Below are 22,018 nucleotides of genomic sequence, written 5' to 3' on the forward strand. Positions count from 1 at the left end.
ATTCCGGAACTATCGTTTCCGTCCGTATTTAAACTTGGTTTCCAAGTGTAAGAACTGCACAATAGAAATTCCGGTTTAGGGACACAATGTAAAGAGATGCTCGCTTTTGTAAGTTTACTATTTGTTGATGGGTTGGGGGAAATTTCAGAGCCCTGTCGATTTGATTGGGCCGTTTTTTGAGGTTTAAATCATTCTCAGTGTTATTTTTTCATTATATGTTATTTCAGCGTGTGTGTTAGTATGAGAGAAAAAAATGTACAGAGTGGAATTACATGTTTGTGTCAATATACGTGTCTCTTCTATTTTCATGAGCCATTTTCAGACTTACATAATACATATTCTCATTTAGAAAATTTGCAATAATTCTTAACATTTTCTATAATGGTTAGAGAGTTTGTCTTTACTATCTTTTAACTGTAGAGGTCTGCATGGTATAGAAAAGAGAAGGGATGTTTTTAACTTTTTGAAACAGAAACAAAAGTCGATTTATTTTTTACAAGATACACATTTCACAGAAGATGATGTTGATATGGTACGATCAATGTGGAGATATGAAATCTTTATTAGCCCAGGTAAAACTGACTCCAGAGGGGTGGCAGTCTTATTTAATAATAATTTTGAAGATGAAATCATTCAAGTAACAACTGATGAAATTGGTAATTATTTAGCAATTGATCTAAAAATAGAAAAATACAATATCCTTCTTATCAATATACAATGTATATGGCCCTAATCGTGACTCACCTGATTTTTATGAAAATATTCAAAGTAAGGTTGAAAACTTTTATGGAGACTTTGTTGTTATAGGTGGAGATTTTAATTTAGTTCAAGAAACATCTCTAGATTATTATAACTTCAAACTCTTAGGAAATCCAAAAGCAAGGAATTAATAGAAAACCTTAACGAGGCCGAGTACAGAACGAGTACGCACGCTTTCGCGCAGCGTTTCATTTGTATTGTGACGTCATCTTTTTGCTTTGTTGACGCCATGGCGTGATAGTTTCAACTGCAGATATTCAGCGAAATTTGTTGAAAATAGCTCGTTTGATGCGTAAAAGTGATATTATATTGTGGAATAAACATAAATGACTCAAAGAATAAGCTAAATTTGGACTCGGATCAAAAACGTGAAGAGGGTTCAGCAAGCCTAGCCCTCTATCACGTTTTTTTAACCCGCCTAAATATAGCTTAATTCATATATTTCAAGACAGTAACCATGTATTTTATATTAATGACCCTTGATATGTGATGTTATATATATATATATTTATTAATTAAATATGTCTGAATGTTTTAATAATACTATAAAGATCACCAATTCCGTCTTTGTCAAATAAAAAATAGCCATTATCCGACAAACTGGGAAATTGGGCATGCCAAAAAAAAACCTCTGAAAAGACCACTGAAACAAACCAGGATGTAAAAGGGCTTTTTATTTGACCATTTGATGCCTTTTAGCAATAACTTTAATATGTAGAACAGAAAAAGAAATCCCGGGGGCAGAAGTTAAAAAAAATGAAAAAAATGTGCAAAATTGTTACATTTTAAGCAAAATCCCATAGGGTACTATGTTAAAAATTAACAAACTTTGAGATGACCTCTTAAACGGTGTAGTAAATGTCTTATTTTATTTTATCTTAAAATAATAATTATATCAGTAGAAATTTGTGTAAAAAATTTCATTAAAAAATCTAGGGCAGAACAAATTAGACCCGGTCTCGTTAACTTAAAAGACCCATGGAGAAGTTTGCATGAAGATGAAAAACAGTATACATGGTTTGGTCCATCCAATAAAAAAAGCAGAATAGATTTTTTCTTGGTCTCTTCGCATTTGTTAAATTTTGTACCTAAAGCATAAAATGATATAGGGTATAGGTCAGACCACTCTATTGTACTTATTGTTTACTCACATTTTGTTAGAGGGAAGGGATTTTGGAAATTTAATAATTCTCTGTTGAAAGATAAATAATATGTAGTTGGGGTGAAAAAAGTTATAGTTTCTCTAAAAAAAATCAGCATGCAGAAAAATCAGACTCACTGAAAGCTATAGAACAAATACCTGATGCCTTGTTATCGCTAAATATTGATTACCAGTCCTTCTTTGAGAAGATCTTACTCCATATTAGAGGATATACAATTGAGTACAGCTCGAGAAAAAAAAGAAATAGAGTGCACAAGCAAAAAGAAATAGAAGAAAAGATGAATACTATAAGAAATAATGAATATGTAACTAATAATGATGAATTTATTCTTTTGCAAAATCAGTTAGAATCAATCAGAAACGAACACATGAAAGGTTTAATGGTAAGAGCTCGTGCTAAATGGATTGAAGAGGGAGAAACGCCTACTAAATATTTCCTTGCACTTGAAAAACGAACTTATATAAACAAAACCATATCCAAAATTGCCAATGACAGTGGAGTTTTAATCACAAATCAACAAGAAATACTTAATGAAATTAAATACTTTTATCAAACCTTATATAGCAATAAAGATAATGACTTGAATGATGTCGATATAGAAGAAATTATAGAAAAAAGCTTGGTAAACATACTTGATAGTAATATGCATGAAAAACTAAAAGGAAAAAACACCTACACAGAAGCCTTATAAGCTCTAAAAAAAATATGAAAAACGAAAAATCAACAGGTTCAGACGGCTTTACCGCCAATTTTTAACTTTTTTTGGAACGATATATGCCACTTCTAATTAATGTCAGCTAATGAAGGCTTTGAAAAGGGACTACTTTCAACAACTCAGAAACTAGGAATATTATCTATCTTGCCAAAAGAAGATAAATGTAGAGAATATTTAAAAAATTGGAGACCAATATCACTTTTAAATCTTTCTTATAAACTAATATCAGCATGTGTATCGCAAACAGACTAAAACAAGTACTAGACTACATTATAAATGAAAATCCAAAGGGATTTTAAAGGGTAGGTTTATCGGAGAAAACACCCGTTTTGTTTACGATATTATTAATGAAACAAAAATAAGGCAAATTCCTGGAATAATATTTCTTATTGATTTTGAAAAAGCTTTCGATTCGATATCATGGTCTTTTATGTTCAAAGCATTTAAATTTTTCAATTTTGGTCCAAATATTATTAGATGGGTGAAAACATCATATACGGATGCAAAGTTATGTATGATTCAAAATGGAATTTTCTCAGATTTTTTCAATATTGGGCGCGGATGTCGACAAGGAGATCCTATTTCACCACATCTTTTAATATATGTGTAGAAATCATGGGTATTAAGATAAGACAAAATAGACATATCAAAGGAATACACATACAACGAGATTTCTGTTTGTTTCAATATGCGGATGATACAATTAGGTTTTTAGATGGAACAGAAAAAAATTAAAATCAGCTTTAGATCTTCTTTTTCAATTTTCAAAATATTCAGGGTTAAAACCAAACTTCGGAAAAACCAAGACCATTTTGATAGGGTCAAAGTAAGGAAACAAGGATATTTTATGCTCTGGTTTTAAAATACAATGGACAAACGAGGATTTCAATGTATTAGGAATTAAATTCAACTCAAGTCTACATCATATTACAAAAATAAATTTTGATCATAAACTTTCTTTGATAATCAATGAAATGAATAACTGAAATAAAGGCAGTTAATTCCCTTAGAAAAGATAACTGTTATAAAGTCAATATTACTTCCTAAATTGACACATCTTTTCATAATGTTGCCTACACCAAGTAAAGAGTGGTTAAAACAGCTGGAAAAAAACCTTTTTCCAATTCATTTCGAATGGAAAAAATGATAAAATATCAAGAGCATTATTAATTCAGAACTATACTGATGGGGGCTCCAAATGGTACATTTAGATTCCTACATCAAATCACTGAAACTGTCCTGGTTCATGAGAATTTGACAATCAAAAGATAATCTTCTGAGCACTCTCTATAGCGTAATTACAAGAAGTACAATATCTAAACTTTTGCAATTAAGATCTGATTATCCCAAAAATCTCTCAAATAGTATCAACAACTTATTTTGGAAAGAAACTTTAATATCATATAGCGATTACATTGACATTGTACATAAATCATTGGATGCACAACACATTCCTGTCTGCTTTAATCCTCAAATCAAAATTGATAACAAATCACTGTTTTTTGAAAGTTTATATAAGAAAGGCTTTATGTATTTGTCTTATTTTTTTAATGATCTTGGAGAGTTTCTCCAGCTTGATGAATTTGGTGTTAATCTGCCATTTACCACTGTACTTGGATTAAAAAAGTCATTTGTTTACATATTAATAATGACAACTATGCACATAAGCAATTTCCTTTCCTACCAGCATCTATAAATATTTTACAAAAAAATAACAAAGAAGTGTATAATGTGTTTATTCGAGATATCCATTTTTGTGCTAAACATGAACATAAATGGGAAACTTTACTTGAGATAGATGATACATTTATTTGGAAATCAAAGTATAATGCACTTTTTAATTGAACAAAAGACAGTAAACTATTATGGTTGGAATAAAGGATATTCCATAGAATTCTAGGAACAAATAAATATTTATTTAATTGCAAAATTACATGCAATAACAAATGCAATCTTTGCAAAAGAACCTGAGTCTATTGAACATTTGTTTTTTTTATTGTCATTTTAGAGTAAACAACAAGTAGCTGTCCTTTGAAAAAAGACTTCAATACGTGGACCATTTGCATGTGTTTCCAACGAAAACGTTAAAGCCTTAAGATTATCAGAGATTCCACCACTCTAGCCCTCTGCTTTAACCACTAAATTTGTACGTTGTATTACGTATACATGTATGTATAGCCCTGACTTTTTATCTCAGAATTTAAAGGATTCATACTTCTAAAATAATTATGATCTATCTATTAATGAAGTTTGCATGTATAGTATCAGATCAGGCATTCGGTGAATTCTACTATTTGCGCACACATTGCGATTCGCACTACTTTGTTAACTATGCAGTGACAGTTTTGTGTAAATTAAAAATTTCACACTTTGATGCCATTTTCTTGAGATTTAAACTTTTATACAGTGACATAATTATTCAATCATATTTAAATGCTTAAAAAAATTTAATCGGGAAGTTCTCTAACCTTCCCTACTATTAAAGTAAAGTTAAGTTACATGTGTATTTGGAAAACAATAAAACATTGCAAATCATGCTAGTTGGTGCATGTTGTAGTTTTGGAATAACATTAACTTATTTCATAATACTGATAGTTCGTATCACATTCCAATAAATTTTTTTACAAGGAATACTTTGTTTCTGTACTGTTAACCGACAACTTTACAATTACAGCGCCTTTGAACTTATGTGTGCATATGGCACGGAATCCCGATCCCGATTCAGATAAACGTGTGCTAGCCTGGTTCCCTGAGCTACCCATTACGCACAGGAACCAGGCTAGCTCATGCGCAGGCTGAATTTTCCCCATAACATCCGGTTTAACCTCGCTTATATATTTTCTGCGTGGACCTCAGGGTCCACGCACTTATGGGTGCATATAGAGCATTTTTTGTCATTTCATTGTAATTTTGATATAAACTTCTCATTAAGTGAAGTAATATTTAGCTATACAAGAGAAAATAATTATATTGTTAATATTTTGATATTATTAACAAAATAATATAATTTTAACAAATCAAGGAAAAGTTCTGATCTGCATATTAGCGAATTATTGAAATCAAAATTGGCATATTATCTGGTAGAGAAAAAGTTGTTTGCAATAAAAATGAGATGTGATGAATTTATTACTAGGTGGAAAACTATTGCGAATCTTATTGCAAACATTCCTGTTTATTCTTTTTTATTCATCTCCATATGCTTACTTGCTATAATGGGCATTACACATATATCTATATCAACATGTAATTCTGACATGCATCATATAGAGCAGTAACCCCTTAGTAATCATGGTAACTGTACATTTAGAATGAGTGTGAGAGTGAGAGTTTGTGTTCTGTCTTTTTGGTGTGTTTGTCTTTATATATAGAACTATTGTATTGAATGGTAATAATAGAAATAAAGCATGAAAAAAAGAAAGAAAAATTATGAAGAACTAGACGGCATTACATAATTAACTTTTCAATGTTATTCATTCTAATTTTTAAATCATCCTGCGACGCTGTCACGAAGATGCTGTATTGTGTATTATTTTTGAAAATCAATTTAATTGAAATTTAATAATATTTAAAGTAGAAAAAACTTCAAAGCTATTCTGACAATCTGTCTAATATTTTTCCGTTTCCATTCTGCCTTACACTAGATGATAGAGTTTTCTATACACTTTGTAAGCCGACCTGTGCAATTAGCATCGTGGTTTTAAGAAGAAAAAAAGACATATGAATATTTAATAGTGTTTATAATGTTAAATCAAGAGCAACAATCTCATTCTCTTTTCTGTAGCCTCTAACATGATTTCTCATTGATAGGTCATCTAAGCGAATGTATGCATGGTACATTTGTAAATGATTTAATATTATTTTGGACAAATATTTCGCAACACATCATTTGCTTCATTATAAAAAACTAACATGCTTTCAGTGGTGGCGATGTACTGTATGCGTAGTTGTTTCATCACAGCACGACACACACTACGCACTGTCTAATACTGCAATGTCATTGAAAGTCTAAAGCAAATATGAGTAATTCATACTCTAACACTTAGACATAACACATAAATATAGATATCACGAAACTAATACATCAGTTATCATATATTAACAGTGTCCTTTATTTATACAGGATAACATAATTATTTTACAAAAAAGTTTACATCATAGTCCTGAAAACTTCTTCACAGACAGCACAGACACTGACAGAATATACATATATTAAAATCTGAGAGAAGAGTATTTATATGTAATACATAAGTTAAATTGTGTACCAATAATAAGTCTATACATAACCTTACATAAAAGTAAAATACAGACTGTTACTGAGATGTTAAATTTAAACATTCTCTAGGGTAAGCATACGTAACAGTTTTAGAATTGAGTGACATTTTAAACATTGCGAAAGATCATTCCATAAATACGAGTCGTATGTTGTAAACGGTCTTTATCCTGTTTTTGACCTTGGAACGTATAATGCATTACTCTGACTTAGACTAGTTGACTTGAAATTATCTCATTCACATATTTAAATAAAACTATAGATAACTTGGAAATAAATCATGTTAAACTTAAAAAAGCCATAAAATGTTCTGTATACAAAATAGCATTTCTGAGAAAAATGTGTTTTTTAATTCGAAATCGTCATTGTTTAATTTGTTATTTAAAAGCGCTCGCTTTGACGTTCTAAATGCTCTCATACAAACATGATATATCATTACCACAAGTCATCCTGAATACCACAACAAGTCTGATTTGAAAAATGAAAAACTACCGTGAAATACTTATATTTTAATGTGGATTAGACAGACAGACTCTTAAACTTTCAACGCAACTGAAGAATTTCCTTCAAACTTCGTTTGATATAGTGTCCATCATTTCCATTGATTTCGAAAACAGGCCTAATACCACCAGATCTTTTCATTCAGTTTATGTCTCCAGTTCATGAAAGCACGACATCAGTAACTCTTTTTATTACGTCTTTATCTGTAAATGAAACTTTTGTTTACGCCCAGGAGTTTTACTACTTGGTATCAAGATATGAATATTTTCCTAAGTTTTATGATTTTTTTAAAAGATTCAATCCAATTCGATCACAGCTACGGGACACCAAAAAAGAGCAAATTAATTTCGGTGCTAACATTCATATCCAACTTTTAAATTTATTAATGACTTTATTCAATAACTCAACTTTGCTTGTAATTGTCTCCACTGTTCTCGATCGATTTCTAAAACAGGTTCTATGTCGCCTTGTAGGTCAAAAATTCGTGTTTGTTCTTCTTTAACCCATGTCTTTAATTCTTCAGGCTTGGACAATTCAAGCAGTTTATCAAAATGATGTGTTCCATACACGATAAGAGTCATTCTCTTTATGACGTCATGTTGTAATCTGTAAATAGACGCTTCTTTTATTACAAACTCCTTTGGTATAAAGGAAGGAATATCCTCTTTACTCTTGCAATGCTTTTTAGGCTTATCTTTAGAGGACAATCCCTGCTGAATATTACTTGTTTCTTCTGTTGTTTCAGTACCAGTACTTTCCATTTGTTCTGTTTTGCATTTTGTCTCCTCTCCAAAGGTATCACAGTTGCAAGACTCAAGTAATTCAAAAAGCTTGTCGTTTTTGTCGTCGTCCACATTTATCTTCATTTTATTTAGACTCATATATACTAACATTAGAAACGTTTTTTTATTATTAGATCGGTGCATATTTTCTAAATACGACTTTAAATATCTTAGAGGCTGATTACAAAATGTTTTTAGGCCAACTGTTTGGAAATGGCCACATCTACAGAACAGAGCACATATTTCTGGGTATCCTAATGAATGGTCCTTGCCTTTTAATGCTAGCTGTTCAACTTGACTGAAGCCAATTTTCGGACAGAAAATAAGAAGCTGTGAAGATAAGATTTGAGTCCGATCTCCTTTTGTAAGACTCTTTGACATATCTATAAATTTTGTTTTCTTTTTAAGGGATTTGACAAATTTCGTGATACTTTTCCGATCTTTATCAATTAGAAAGATTATGAAAGCCTGTTTACATGTGTTCGAAGAGGACATATTTTCAAATAACATGTGACTTTTATCTGCTAGGTCTTTCTTTCCTGACTTGGATATTCCAATAGAAAGCGACATGTCCACGATGATAGGTTCATGATGTTCTGTAACGTCAAATTTAAGAGGATCGCTGATCATAATCGGTGATGAATTCGTGACATCCACGTATACTTGTTTTGCTGTGGACCTTTTCCCAGATCCCCATCTGCCTACCAAACAGAGTATTTTACCATCACCTTTGATAAAGTCCACTCCTTCGTAAAATGCTGATGTTTTATAGAAAGGTTTCTCTAAGTTGAAATCTTATAAGCCAAGAAAAAAAATTATTTATTAGAATATAAATTATAATACAAGATAGTAAAAATATAAAGTATTAATTTTAGACATACTATCAATCAAATGCATTTCTTCCCCTCCATTCTTTGGTTGTCCTAAAACATAAAGACATTTTATTTTTAATTAATGTAATCACTCATGTCTTTAATTTGAAAATAAAATAATGAATCGATACCTATGACCAAATTCAGGTTAAAACTAAAACGTGCCTTCAGCTGTAATAAGGGGTCTTCGACTTTCAGTCGAAGACTTATTGTTTTCGTTCTGTTTTATTTTTATCATCATTCTTGACAAAGCTTGGTCAGCAATGTTTGAAAACGGAGGAATTGAAAATGAAATGTTTAATTCTAGTAGCAACCGTTTAGTTCTCCCGTATGTCTGTTTTTAGACTTCCTGTTTTTATACTTCCGGTTTACACACGCCAAATACAAAATATTTAAGAGACAGTGTTGCTGAAAAAAATGCGTGATATCGTCTCTTTACTTTGGAAAATCAAGTATGTTAAATTTACATGGAGATAGAGAGTCGCCATGTTAACATATCAACAAATTGCACCACTTCACTTTACTGGGCTAGCGATGGATGTTAAAAGCCTAGCTGAAGCAAGTTAAGAGACGATAATAGCAGTAAATTACATGAAGTAAATGGTACTATTTATTTTTTCACAGAATTTGCGGTTAAATTAGGTAAATCATTCGAAAACTAGCGCACGTTTTTGTGTGTAATAAATACACAATTTTTTCAATGGGTGACACTCTAGCTCCCAGGTCGTCCATCCAAATTTTTTCAGGCCGGAAGCTACAGACCTGCAGCTAGTACAAATCGGATTGATCTTATATCGTTTATTTGTACCACGCGGATTTTGATTGACAATTATTGACATGTGCTGAAAACTACAAAATCATCGCTCGACTAAGGTCATCATGGAGGTAAAGAGGACTCTCTAAACGGAACACATTATCATTTCCTTGATCAATTATAAATGGTTCACCAATTTTAGTTTATTTTAACATGAAGAGACATAAATATGTTAAATAACCCCTCACTTACGAAATGAATTTAGTTTGTAGCAACCCCTGTGATAAGATTTAAAAAGATAACGAAAAATACAAACTTACAAAATATCTAGTAGACTAATTAATTGTTTTCGAACAAGCAGAGGTCTTTCCATCTCATTATTTTTTATGTTTAAAATAATTTTGTTTCAATAGAATTAATAAGATATTTTCTCTGCGTTACTTCATAAAAAAGGTGTTTTTAAAAAAAAAATAAGAGACTTTTAGGGACAATAACTGCTTTTAGGTGACATCGAATTGTTTTGGTAAAAATTGATTGAAGATCCTAATTCTATTGATAAAAGTTATTAATAAACTTTGATTTATTGCATTTAGACCAGTGTTTTAGAATTGTTATAAACTTCGTCAAATTTGTGAGAATTATGTCAGTTTGTATTTTTTATGATTTGACCCCCGGTGATCTTGAAAATCTCATAAGATAATGTGCGTCTTATTAGTTTTGGCATTGTATAATTGTCATTTACTTCAATTACTTTTACAATGAGCTTGCAAGTTTACGTCTTTGATTTTATTTGCAGATAAGATTTAATCGCAGGTTGCTATTCATTATACATAATGATCATGTTAAATTTTAAAAAGCGACAAACAATATTTGACAACACAAAAATAACTTAAAACGACCTAGAACGACCTCCAACATTACACTTCATAGATAATTGTGTGTAGTACATTATTATGTTATTCTCACTATACTTCCCTTTGTCCTATTATATGATCGTGAGATCATTTCTTGAAACCGTCAAATTCAAATTAGACAAAAACTTTAAAAAGTTATAAACGGCAACGAAACAACAATATAATATTGAGAGATAGCATCAGGCAGAGACATAACGGTGTTTAATTTGATGTAGAAATATCAACATAAATATTGGAACCATAATTACTACTACTTTATGAATACCATTTACTTATCTATGTCGAACCTAAATATTTCTTTCTTTTTCTCCGACGTTGATGCACAACACAGCTCACGATGAGAAGAAGAATAACGAATAATATCCCTACTCCGACAAAGATCCATGGCAGTGGCTCTGGTAAGATATCTTCTCTAGAAATTCTAGAATCCAACAAAAAATGACAAAATAAGTATACATCTGTCCAATTGCTTTAACTTAAATCGTTTAATCTAAACTAAATTTGTTGTTAAAATATTTTAATAAATTAGTCCTCTTTGGTAGTACGGGCGACTTCATTCGAAGTTCACAATTTGTAAAACGGTCAAGATTTTATATGTCCCCTTTTTAAATGTTCTGAACATGAGGTGTTTCTCAAAGTTTCGTCCTTAATTTGCTGTTACATCGTATACAACCCCTAACGCGGGGGAGTCGACAAAGAGTATGGGGGACTCGATTTCAACGCATTGGGGATTTTCTCCTTTTCGGAGACAGGAGCAATTCAGGTCACTCCTTTTGCAGGTATTAATAAGAAGTATTTCCAAAAAATATATACCGCACGGAAGACAGCGATAGTCATACTTTGCGTCGGTCATATATTAGTCCGAGTGCTCTATGTGTCTAGTAGCCTCGAACACTTCGAAACTATATGACAGATTTCAAATTCACGGTGATCGGGTGGTCAAAATATGCACGATTTGTAAAATATACGACATGGTTTGGGTTACAAACAGTTGAAACAGTCATACAAATAATCAACCTTCTAAGTGCAATAATCAAATCTTAAGAAAAAAATAATCAAGGCATTTTCTGTTAAGATTTAACGGTAACGTAAGGGGGGTCGATTTTCGGAAAACAGAACGCACGGGGGAGTAGAAAAATATTGTATGTTTAATCGATAAACGGGGCGTGTAGTTTACAGTCCAGTCAGTTTCATTTGCTGTAGGTTTCGACCGAAAATCAACTCCCTCATACATTACTTAAATAAACAATGAAATCAAGTGTAATTTAATAAAAAAAACAGTTTCTTTCCTGTCATTGTCAACTAACAGCAGAGCGCGGTGGGTTAGAGGATTTACTACGATTCTGTAAAACAGAATTCGTATCCCGCTTTGGATTTTAACATTTTTACCTTTCTAATACCTTTCTATTACCTTTCCGATACCACCTTAAGATTTGATAAGTTTGGTACATATTCATGTTCTGTGTAACGTACAAAATTAAATCTTGATAGTGTGATATACTTTTAGCATAATGTCATAAAATATAAAGAAAATGTCTGAAAATTTTTTTCAGATAAAATTTTGCAAGAATTTTGCCTTTGGAGCCCTCTATCTTAAATTTGACATTATTGACCTCCCCCCTCTTTTATTATGCCAAATTTATACTGAAATCATGTACATATCGAGGCAAAATGAATTAATTTTAAAAAGTTCTTGATATTCAACAAGCTTTTATTTCAAATCAGAATATTTTCGTAAACCGTCTATTCAATCTGATCATTGTGCATAATTAGAACAATATTTGATGAAATAATATTGCTTAATTAAAAATACTGGCAACAATTGCCAGTCGAGCTGAAATTGCATTTTTGGTGCACAAACTTAAGGTAAAAAAAATCGCCTTAACTCAGAAGGATGAATACTGACCCTACCCCCTTTTTCTTTGTATTTTTAAGTATCTTTTGTCGTAAACACAAGCTTGCGAACTACTTGCTTACGGGTCAGAATGTCCCATAGCATTTAGATTTATTTGTTCTCTATGGAATTATATATAAGAGAAAGTAGGATCTCCAAACAGGTTTATGTTATATTTGTCATTTTCAATTTAATTAATTTCTTATATCAGGAACTATTTTTTTTGAGTCAAGGAGCTCTTTTGGAGCTCATTTGTTTTTGCAAAAAGGACTGTTTAATAGAGCTTTTTTCAATTTTTTTTACTTTATATTAAACATAGAATTGTTGATATGCCAAAAAATATATGAAATATATTTTTCATAAAATCAAGAATGTACTTCATTTATTAAGTATTAATGTATATCCGTCATACACAAAAGCAAATTCCAATACTACCATTCCTCTTACAAAAAAGATTCCGTTTTTCTAGACAGCATTAATAATATAAATATGATATGTAATAATTATGATATTTTTAAAGAGAGTAGTACTCACTTTTCATCACCTATAAACGTTTTATTCAAACACGCAGGATCTGAAATGAGTAATGAAAACGCCTGTAAAGTGATCAACGTTTAATTTCGAAGTAATTCAATATAATATGAGCTTTTTATTGTTATTTCCCATAACTTTTCTTTCTTTCAAAAAGGACTATATCTTTTTATAAATGCAAAAAAGTACAAAATAATATAATTATACGACACATATGCATTCATATTTAAATAAAACACCACTGCATACTAGAATACAGTTATTGGCAATCTCGTGGTTTGATTTTCCATTAAATATAATTATTAAGGTGACGAACTTAAGTTTTCAGTCAGACAGAGACTGTCTGTTTTTTCCTTTATTTCATAAAAAATTGATTGGCATGATAAATGACTGTGAGTCTTACACTTATAGACTTCATTGGACAGAAATAAAACGTCTGGACACGATCCGATGGACACGTTGCATGGAACAGTGTCCAAGGTATGGGCCCCTGTGTTGTATTCAGGACAGTAGTCTATTAAAATACCAAACCAGGAAGTAAAATATAAAACAGTTTTGTTTTGAACATATTTTATTGATTAAACAAAAGGATCAGAAACAAGTTCTAACAACTTACAAGTTCCTCTACAACAACAGTTGTCATGCATATGAATAGACAACAAAAGAAAATATAATATTGATATACACAAAAAATATTATTTAAATCTCAAGGATTCGTCTATAAACTTTTGTACAGAAGCAAAAATGCTTTTGTTGATATGTAAAGGTAAGTTGTTGTTGCCATATAAAAGTAAATTAGTATCAATATTGACTAAATCTAACATAAACAATTGATCAAATATGTTGTTTCTCGCTCTAGAGTATTTTTTACAAGAAAAAAAGAAATGATACACATCTTCTGTTTGACCACATAAACACAACGGATTATTTATGATATTACGTTTACAAAGATCATAGTTTAATACACAGTTATGACTCAGCTTTGTATGAATAATGTTGGTACAGGGTTTACCAAAAGAAAAAAAAATAGGAGGTTTCGTAACTTTAGGCATATGTTTGCAAAACAAATTGATTGAGGTGGCTGTTCTGGCTTCTATATTTAGTGAATTCCATTGATTGACAGCATTGGGTACAAATGAAACAGTCACGTCAATGAAACATGCGTAAATAACCGCCAAAGGTAAACAAAAGACTGCGAACGATAACATTGTCTAGTCGCCAAACTAAAAGTCATTTTTTGAAAATTGTCTAATTAAAGTTATTTTTTTGTGATAATGTAAACATTTATGTATATTTTCATTAAATATAGATGGTTTGGTCAAACAAAGAGAGATAACTTTGTATTTTGGGATAACATAGCTCATTTCATAATAGAAAATAACTGAAAACGGAATTTTTTTTAAAGCACCCCCCCCCCCCCCGTGAAACAACAATTCCTTTTAAGGGGTTTTATATATTGTTATTTAACATATTTATACCAATTGGTTTGTTGTTTCACGGGGGGAACATATGTCTACAGACCGAAATACATTCCAAAAAAAAAAAAGAATTTTGCTTTGTGAATTATTAAAAAATAATTAACAGATATAAATTAAAACGAAATTTTACTTTAACATCTAACGTAAACATGTGATTATCATTTTTTCATGCACATATCAGCCGCTAAGTAATATTTTCCTCACTCATAGAGAACGATTTCAATGAACTTTTTGATACCCCCCGTAGCCAAAACTTTTGTTTAAAAATTAACAATTTGACCACAAATTTTATTTTGATATAAATCAATTATGGTTTGATTATACTTTATAGTAGATGAATTTGTTTTTCAATATATGATAGAAATTTCGAAATATTTGGATGTAAAATGTGGGCGGGAAACGGGCGTTAGCGTTCATATGCATAGTCCTTTTGTACTTGAGCAAAGTCGCATGATGATCACAAGACTAGCGGGAAGTAAATATATTGCAACATCATTTATATACAACATGTCGTCTACAGTGTTAATGTACTCAACGACTTGTAATCTCTTTTATTTAAACAATATATACTGTATTGATTTTTCATTGATAGTTCAGAAGTAGCATTCAATTAACATAATTAAACGCGTTATCGATAATCTTTTTTAAAATCAGTGAAAACAAAAATATCGTTTACACACTGGTTAGTATAAAGAACAATCGGTCGTAAAGTTACAAGAAACTACAATGCATACAGTATTGAAAACATGCAAATTAAAAGACCTTTACTAAACATGTTTTATGTTAGGAAAATATGTGTAATGCTATGCCTACATGTACAATCACGTTTATAAATATTAAATGGCTGATAATGTACAATGCAGGTAGTAATGATTGAATTCTTACTTGGTTGAACCCAGACGGACTGTATACATATCTCTCCCGATCTATTCCTTTCGTTTGGGATACAATGATAGACATTAGTGGAACCCTGGCAGTTAAAGGAATCTTTATCCTTCTCATATACGGTTTTATTAAACGAACAAGGCGTTTTTCGTTCCATAAACATGGCTTCTTTCAGTTTGTTTAATCTATTTATAGCATTGAGCATGTAATGAAATGCTTAACTGTGCTATTTCATTCAATAGTGGTGACAGATGAAAAAAAATGCTTATAGCGAAGTACATAGAAGCGTTTAATAGGGATTAACTGCGGAAAAGTTTCTACGTAATGTTTTGATTGACATTTGTCCAATCAGATCGTAGCTGGGCGGAGTTAAGACATTACCGCTCGTGACTTGAATGAGAGAGAGAGAGAGAGAGAGAGAGAGAGAGAGAGAGAGAGAGAGAGAGAGAGAGAGAGAGAGAGAGAGAGAATTGAGTAAATTATAAGTGATGCCGATGAAGAAATCTCGATATAAAAACTACATGTATTACCTATATTGGTATAACTTTATTTAATAAAAGCGTTTTAAAGAACGACTGTGATTTTTTTTTTGACTGTCGACAACAGTGTCATCATACATGTACATGTATAAAATGACGTAACTAACCAACTTAATTTCCTGGCATGGAGTCCGAGAATACAGGCATTAAATATTTTGAAATGCGACCGAATGATTACTTATGAATTTAGAATTAGTGAAAAGGAAAGGCAACGCAGGCGGATGCTTAGTGGAAAAATAAAACAATGGCGGACGTATTCGTCCTGAGGTAAAGAATGTTTCTCACTGAGTAACCATGAAGAAAGTACTTTATACAAAGTAAATTTACAACCTATATTTAATTCCAGGAAGATTCGGCATACTTTGATTAGAATACTAACGGTAACACTTGTAATGAAAACAGTTTCTTAAATATTGGTACAGTCTTCGTTGTTTGACATTACCTCTCCTCATTATCTATATATATAGACATCGTTGTTCCCCGGTTAAAGAATTTCAAAACACCTCAAAGTTACAAAAAATTATAAGATATACTAGACAACATTGTCACCGTATAACTATTGATAAATAGTTCGCTCATCTGCGTCATCTATGATTTACTCCATTAACTCTCTCTCTCTCTCTCTCTCTCTCTCTCTCTCTCTCACTCTCTCTTTCAAATTAGGTCACGAGCAGTAAAGTCTCAACTCCGCCTACTACGATCTGATTGGACAAAAGTCAGTCAAAACATTACGTAAAAACTTTTCTGGAGTTAATGCCTATTAAACGCTTCTATGTACTTCGCTGTATAATTATCAGCTTAGGACGGGTGTAAAGATAATAATTACCTTCGTTAAATATTGGCCGATATGTAGTTGAACATGTTAATAATAAACACTTTGTTTTTTACCTTTTTTAGCTCACCTGTCAGGTTGAGTTAAACACAAACATGAACTTTTCTGTTTGCTTTTATCTATCTGTGCAGCTATTTGTCTATAAACGTTTTGTGATATATTTAAAGTACAAGTTAATTATAAATAATTTAAAAGTAAGAATGATGTAATCATTATGTAATCATTGTCAACCAAATATTTTACTACACAGTTTCATGTATTATAAAAGGCATGCAATTAAATCTGAATAATGAATTTAGTCTACACACGTGCGCTGTATACATGATACGTTTTACATTCAAAACATTTAATTTACAGATTGGATTAATGAAATATTCTAGTAACACAAATGTTTCACCAACATGCATATGTGACTCAAGACTTTTTATTGATCAACAAACCCAGATGGCATTTTGACAAACGTTAGCTCACAATAGAAGCTCTGATACGAATATATGTTCCCATGTGAATAAACGTAAATTCAGTTAGAGAAATAACGCAATTAATATGTTTTTTTGTATAATGATCATTTTTATCATCACTAAAGCATATTGTGAGAAATATATTGTATTTGTTTTAAAATTACATCATCATATGATAGGTATTAAAAATATAATTCCATTATGGAATCAATCATATTGTTTAAAGGTTGTTGAGAAAACTGCAATAGAAATTTGATACGGACAGACGCACAGGTAAACAGGAAGTTAACATAGTATTCGTACGAAAATGAATTCAACCATATGGTATGTCTAAACAATAGGGTGCTAAAATTACAAACACCTTCAAAAAGGAGTTGCTAAGAAAACTGCGACGAAAATTTTGTTATGGACAGATGCAGGGATAAACAGAAAGTTTACGTCAAATTGGACAAAAATATTTCCTACCATATTGCATGCTTTAACAATGAGTGTGCAAAAATTTCAATCATTTATAAATACTAGTTGCTTAGGACACCACGACAAATATTTGTCATGGACATTTGCACGGATAAAGGTATGAACGTCAGATTCGTATAAAAACAAATCCAGCAATCATATGGCATGTTAAAAAGAGTGTGCTAAAATTTCAAGCACCAACGAACAACTGTTCCTGAGAATTCTGTGACGAAAATTATGTTACAGACGGTCACACAAGGGTAAAACAACAAAACTTCTCTCCATCCGATGGGGGGGGGGTTAATTACATGTAGTGTTGGGCTTTTTATGTTACCTTAAACAGTATTTCATTTAAATGGGATGTCACTAGATACTGGTGAGGGACTTTGAAATTTGATATCGGCTTCTGTAATACGCATACGCCTTTTGAAAATCTGTTTGATTTTATCCTGAAAGGCCCACTACTTCCACTTCAGCGCCAATCGAGTTTAAATAACAGTTACTTTCATCATGGAAAGATTTTTGACCATAACGGAATAATACTGAACCGTTAAAGCTGAGATGAGTTCATAAAAACATTTGGTGGCCATACTGGTTTCGATCGCTCCTCGGCTGCTACTGTGGTATATAAACCATCCCATCAAGAATGTTAAGGTCTTCTATAATAGTAGTGCCTTTTCAGCCGAACAAGCAGTCACGAGCTGTCGCATCATTTACAACCGTCTTTATTAATGCAAAAAGGGAGAGCAAGCAAGCGCATCATCATGCAAGTACACAACCCTCAAAGGCACCATAAGGCAAGCTGACAAGTACTTTAAGTTTTTTAAAGTTAATTACATATATTGAACTGATGCTATATATAACAGGGTAAAACAGGAAGTCATTCATATCTAATATGCTTCCGCTGCCCCCTTCCCCCTCGCCAAACATGAATGCTACACATCTCACCTCTAATTTCCATATTTTCTATGTAGTTTATAGGCGATGTCAAAATTCTATGGGGTCAGTTTTTAACGTGTGGGGGTCGTAGATCTACAGGTCTGGAATGGTTTTCTACTGTAGGAAAAAGACCCTACTTATCACAGAATACTGACCCTGGGTCAGTTTTCTTTGTAAAAATTTGACCCCCGTGTCAATATTCTACAAGGGTCGCTTTTCGTCGTTACACCGGTCGCACTACATCCAACACAGTCGATAAGTGGTAGTAGCCCTTCATGAAAATTATGATTTTTAAAAAGTATTAGAAATTGCATGTTGCCTTATTTTGATATAGTTGCACTTCGAATAATTGATGACATCTTAAAATTTAAAACAAAACACAAACTTACACAAATAACAATAATTTGCACCTACACTGTAAGCTTTTTTTCTTTTTAAAAATAAGGAATCATTCTTTTAGTATTATAATGTGATTGTGATTATAATGTGATTCGTCGTGGGTGATTAAAGTACCTCACTACACCTAGACTTATACTTTTTAAGATTTTGTTAAACTGTTTATATCGTTCGATTCGGTTGTATATCGTCTTAGCTCAGTGGCTTAAGTATTGGGCTTCTGAACCGCAGATCATGAATTCGAATCCGCCTGCAGCTTTTGTTCATGTTTACCGAATTTAATTTTCGAAAATGTAATTTTTCATCCAAAATTGCACATTTTTTGCCTATTTGACTTACATACTTCTTTTTCCATTATAATATCTATCAAAATCAAGTAAATTTCTTCTGATTTAAAAAATTAATCTAAAGGTGTAGTGAGCCACCTTTAATTACATAAACCCCGAATTGCTTTATGATATAATGGTCCTTTATTACTTATAATAATATAATTTTTAGCAATTGTAAGATTAACTATTTAAATAGTCATCGATGAGATGTATTAGACTATTCATTACAAAATCGATTTGTAGCGTTATCTCAAACAAAGACATTAGAATGCATATTTATTAATAAGCAGTCATTGTTATATTCATGTTAACATTGTCTTTTTGATTAGATTATATGTATATTTACATTTAAGAAATCAAACATATCAGAATTATAAACGTAACTATATTATTGTTTGATTTAAAGGATTCAATTTTCAAACCATAAGCTCTTGTGATAATATTATTAAATTCTTAAACATGACCTCAAGACCCGATGAAAAGTTCACACAGAAATGAATATCATTGCTCTTCAGAAAGTTTATACCACAAATATATGAATTTATACTATTTTATTTTTTAAATATTGGATCAAATTTAACAATTATTTATACTGATTACGCAACTGCATATGAACTGCGTTAGATTGCGAAAAATTCAAAAGCTACATGTTTATGAACAAACATTTTTGAGCGTTTCAAGAAGAGAAGGAAATAAGCTCCCTTTTCTTTAATTAAGACATCCGACATCGGAGGCCAACTTGTCAAGGAGTTTGACAAAGGAACATGTTCGCGGAGTTGTATTGGCAGTGAATAACAAAACGTGGACGTTTCTGGACCATGATATTCTGAACAGAGCATACGATAGAGTTTGATTTTGTAGCTAGAGCTACAATTCTGCAACTACATGTATATGCTCATATGTTTTGATCGCTTTATAAAGTGTTGGGAGTGGGGGGGGGACTATAAAAAAGGGAATTGGAAGTTACTAGTGTACCCCTACCAAAACTTTAGTTTAATATCATCTTGCATAGGATATTCTTGCGGTAAATATGGTATTTTATAAAGGTACAATGTAAAAGATAAGAGTGTAAAATTTTGATACTTAACAGTATTTTTTTTGGTTATTCTACCGAGGGGACATGCGGCATAATATCCTTTGAACGCCCATACCAAGCCATTGTTGCTCAGGTGAGCGATGTGGCCCCATGGGGTCCTATAGATATTTTTTGATTTTGTTGTTAAGTTGACCCAGGAAATCAAATATGTTCATAGAAGTGCAATTTTTATGATACTGCATTGATAAGACAATTGGCCACAAAAGAATCATCCTTAAATCTATCATTTTTACCTCACATATGGAAACTTATGTTCCCGAGTGTTAATGAAACCACAGTTCATAGAAAAGAGACAAGAATGAATGACCCACACTGCTTGTGAGCAAACACGGGTTGCATGTTTAAACAAATAAAAAGCAAATCAAATAGCTACAAGGAAGCATTCTTTGATTTTTATGGGGATATATCAAACACTACTGAATTCAAAATCCACTGATATTCCCAAAAATTGACTGACATTGTCTGACATCTAATGTATAACCACTGTACCCTACTGTAAATCCACTGTACACCCACTGTACAGAGCTACTGTACCACACTGTATCCCACTGTACCCCACTGTACAGAGCCACTGTACTCCACTGTACTCCACTGGACAGCACAGTACCTACCCACTGACCAGCACTGTACCCCACTGTACACCACGGTACGGGGCACTGACCAGCACTGTACCCCACTGTACACCACTGTACAGGGTACTGACAAATACTGTACACCACTGTAACCCACTGTACCTAGTATGTTTTTATAAGTTATTATGTTTAAACAATGAATTGAATATTTACTTTATTTGAGACCAAAATCTGGATTTGTTTTGATTCTTTCCTATTGCTTACAAGAGATAAAATAGGCTTCTATTTCTTTAAGTTCATATATAATTACATGGGCGGTCAGAATTCTTTCCAGGGAAAGGGCAGGGATACTTGTTTTCTGGGGGAGCTTAGACATATTTTGGATAGTTGTACTAGTATGTAAGTTTAAAAAAAAATTAAATTATCCTTTGACCCCCCCCCCCCCCCCCAATCCTCCGATCCACGCATGTATTTATCTAAAAACTCGGAATCCAATTATCATACAAAATATAGCAACTTATTCAGTAAAAATGGGAAATACTTTTATATATTTCAAAATCAATGTTTTAGTAACTAAATATCTAGTTTTTTTTTTTTACAATGAATTTCATTTAATCAATATTGTCATATAAATATTAGTATATATGTTACGTTAAAGTTTTAAAATTAAGAGAATTTAAAACTATGAATTACAATTTATAGATAGTTTTAAATTATCTGAATTTTAAAACTTTAATGTAACATAAATGTGGAGGAGGGACAACTTTTTTAACAATAAAAAAAATTCCACCATATTGCTCAATATACTGACTTTTTTTCAAAAGAGAGAAGATAACTGGTCTGGACTTTAAAATGTCTTTGAAGTTTTACTTCACAGGAA

General features: G+C 31.7%; 1 protein-coding gene across 5 annotated transcripts in view; it reads right to left on the minus strand.

Annotated features, from left to right (window-relative positions):
• Positions 1–22,018, minus strand: part of LOC117684829 (uncharacterized) — a 76,900-nt gene that overhangs the window by 35,783 nt on the left and 19,099 nt on the right. The window contains exons 1-6 of one of the 5 annotated variants that reach the window (XM_066083646.1): positions 15,519–15,758; positions 13,559–13,669; positions 13,159–13,198; positions 11,031–11,151; positions 9,072–9,111; positions 6,358–8,891 (exon numbers count right to left, since the gene is read on the minus strand). The exons of 2 other annotated variants lie outside the window; for them this stretch is intronic. In XM_066083646.1, coding sequence (XP_065939718.1) covers positions 7,804–8,891; positions 9,072–9,111; positions 11,031–11,151; positions 13,159–13,198; positions 13,559–13,669; positions 15,519–15,723 — 1,605 coding nt within the window. In that variant the 5' untranslated portion in view covers positions 15,724–15,758 and the 3' untranslated portion in view covers positions 6,358–7,803. Of the gene's footprint in view, positions 1–6,357; positions 8,985–9,071; positions 9,112–11,030; positions 11,152–13,158; positions 13,199–13,558; positions 13,670–15,518; positions 15,763–22,018 lie in introns of those variants that run through there. 2 more of the 5 variants (XM_066083644.1, XM_066083643.1) reach the window with 2 other exon arrangements.

This window comes from Magallana gigas, chromosome 5 (genome assembly GCF_963853765.1).
Source record: "Magallana gigas chromosome 5, xbMagGiga1.1, whole genome shotgun sequence".
Classification (NCBI taxonomy): domain Eukaryota; kingdom Metazoa; phylum Mollusca; class Bivalvia; order Ostreida; family Ostreidae; genus Magallana; species Magallana gigas.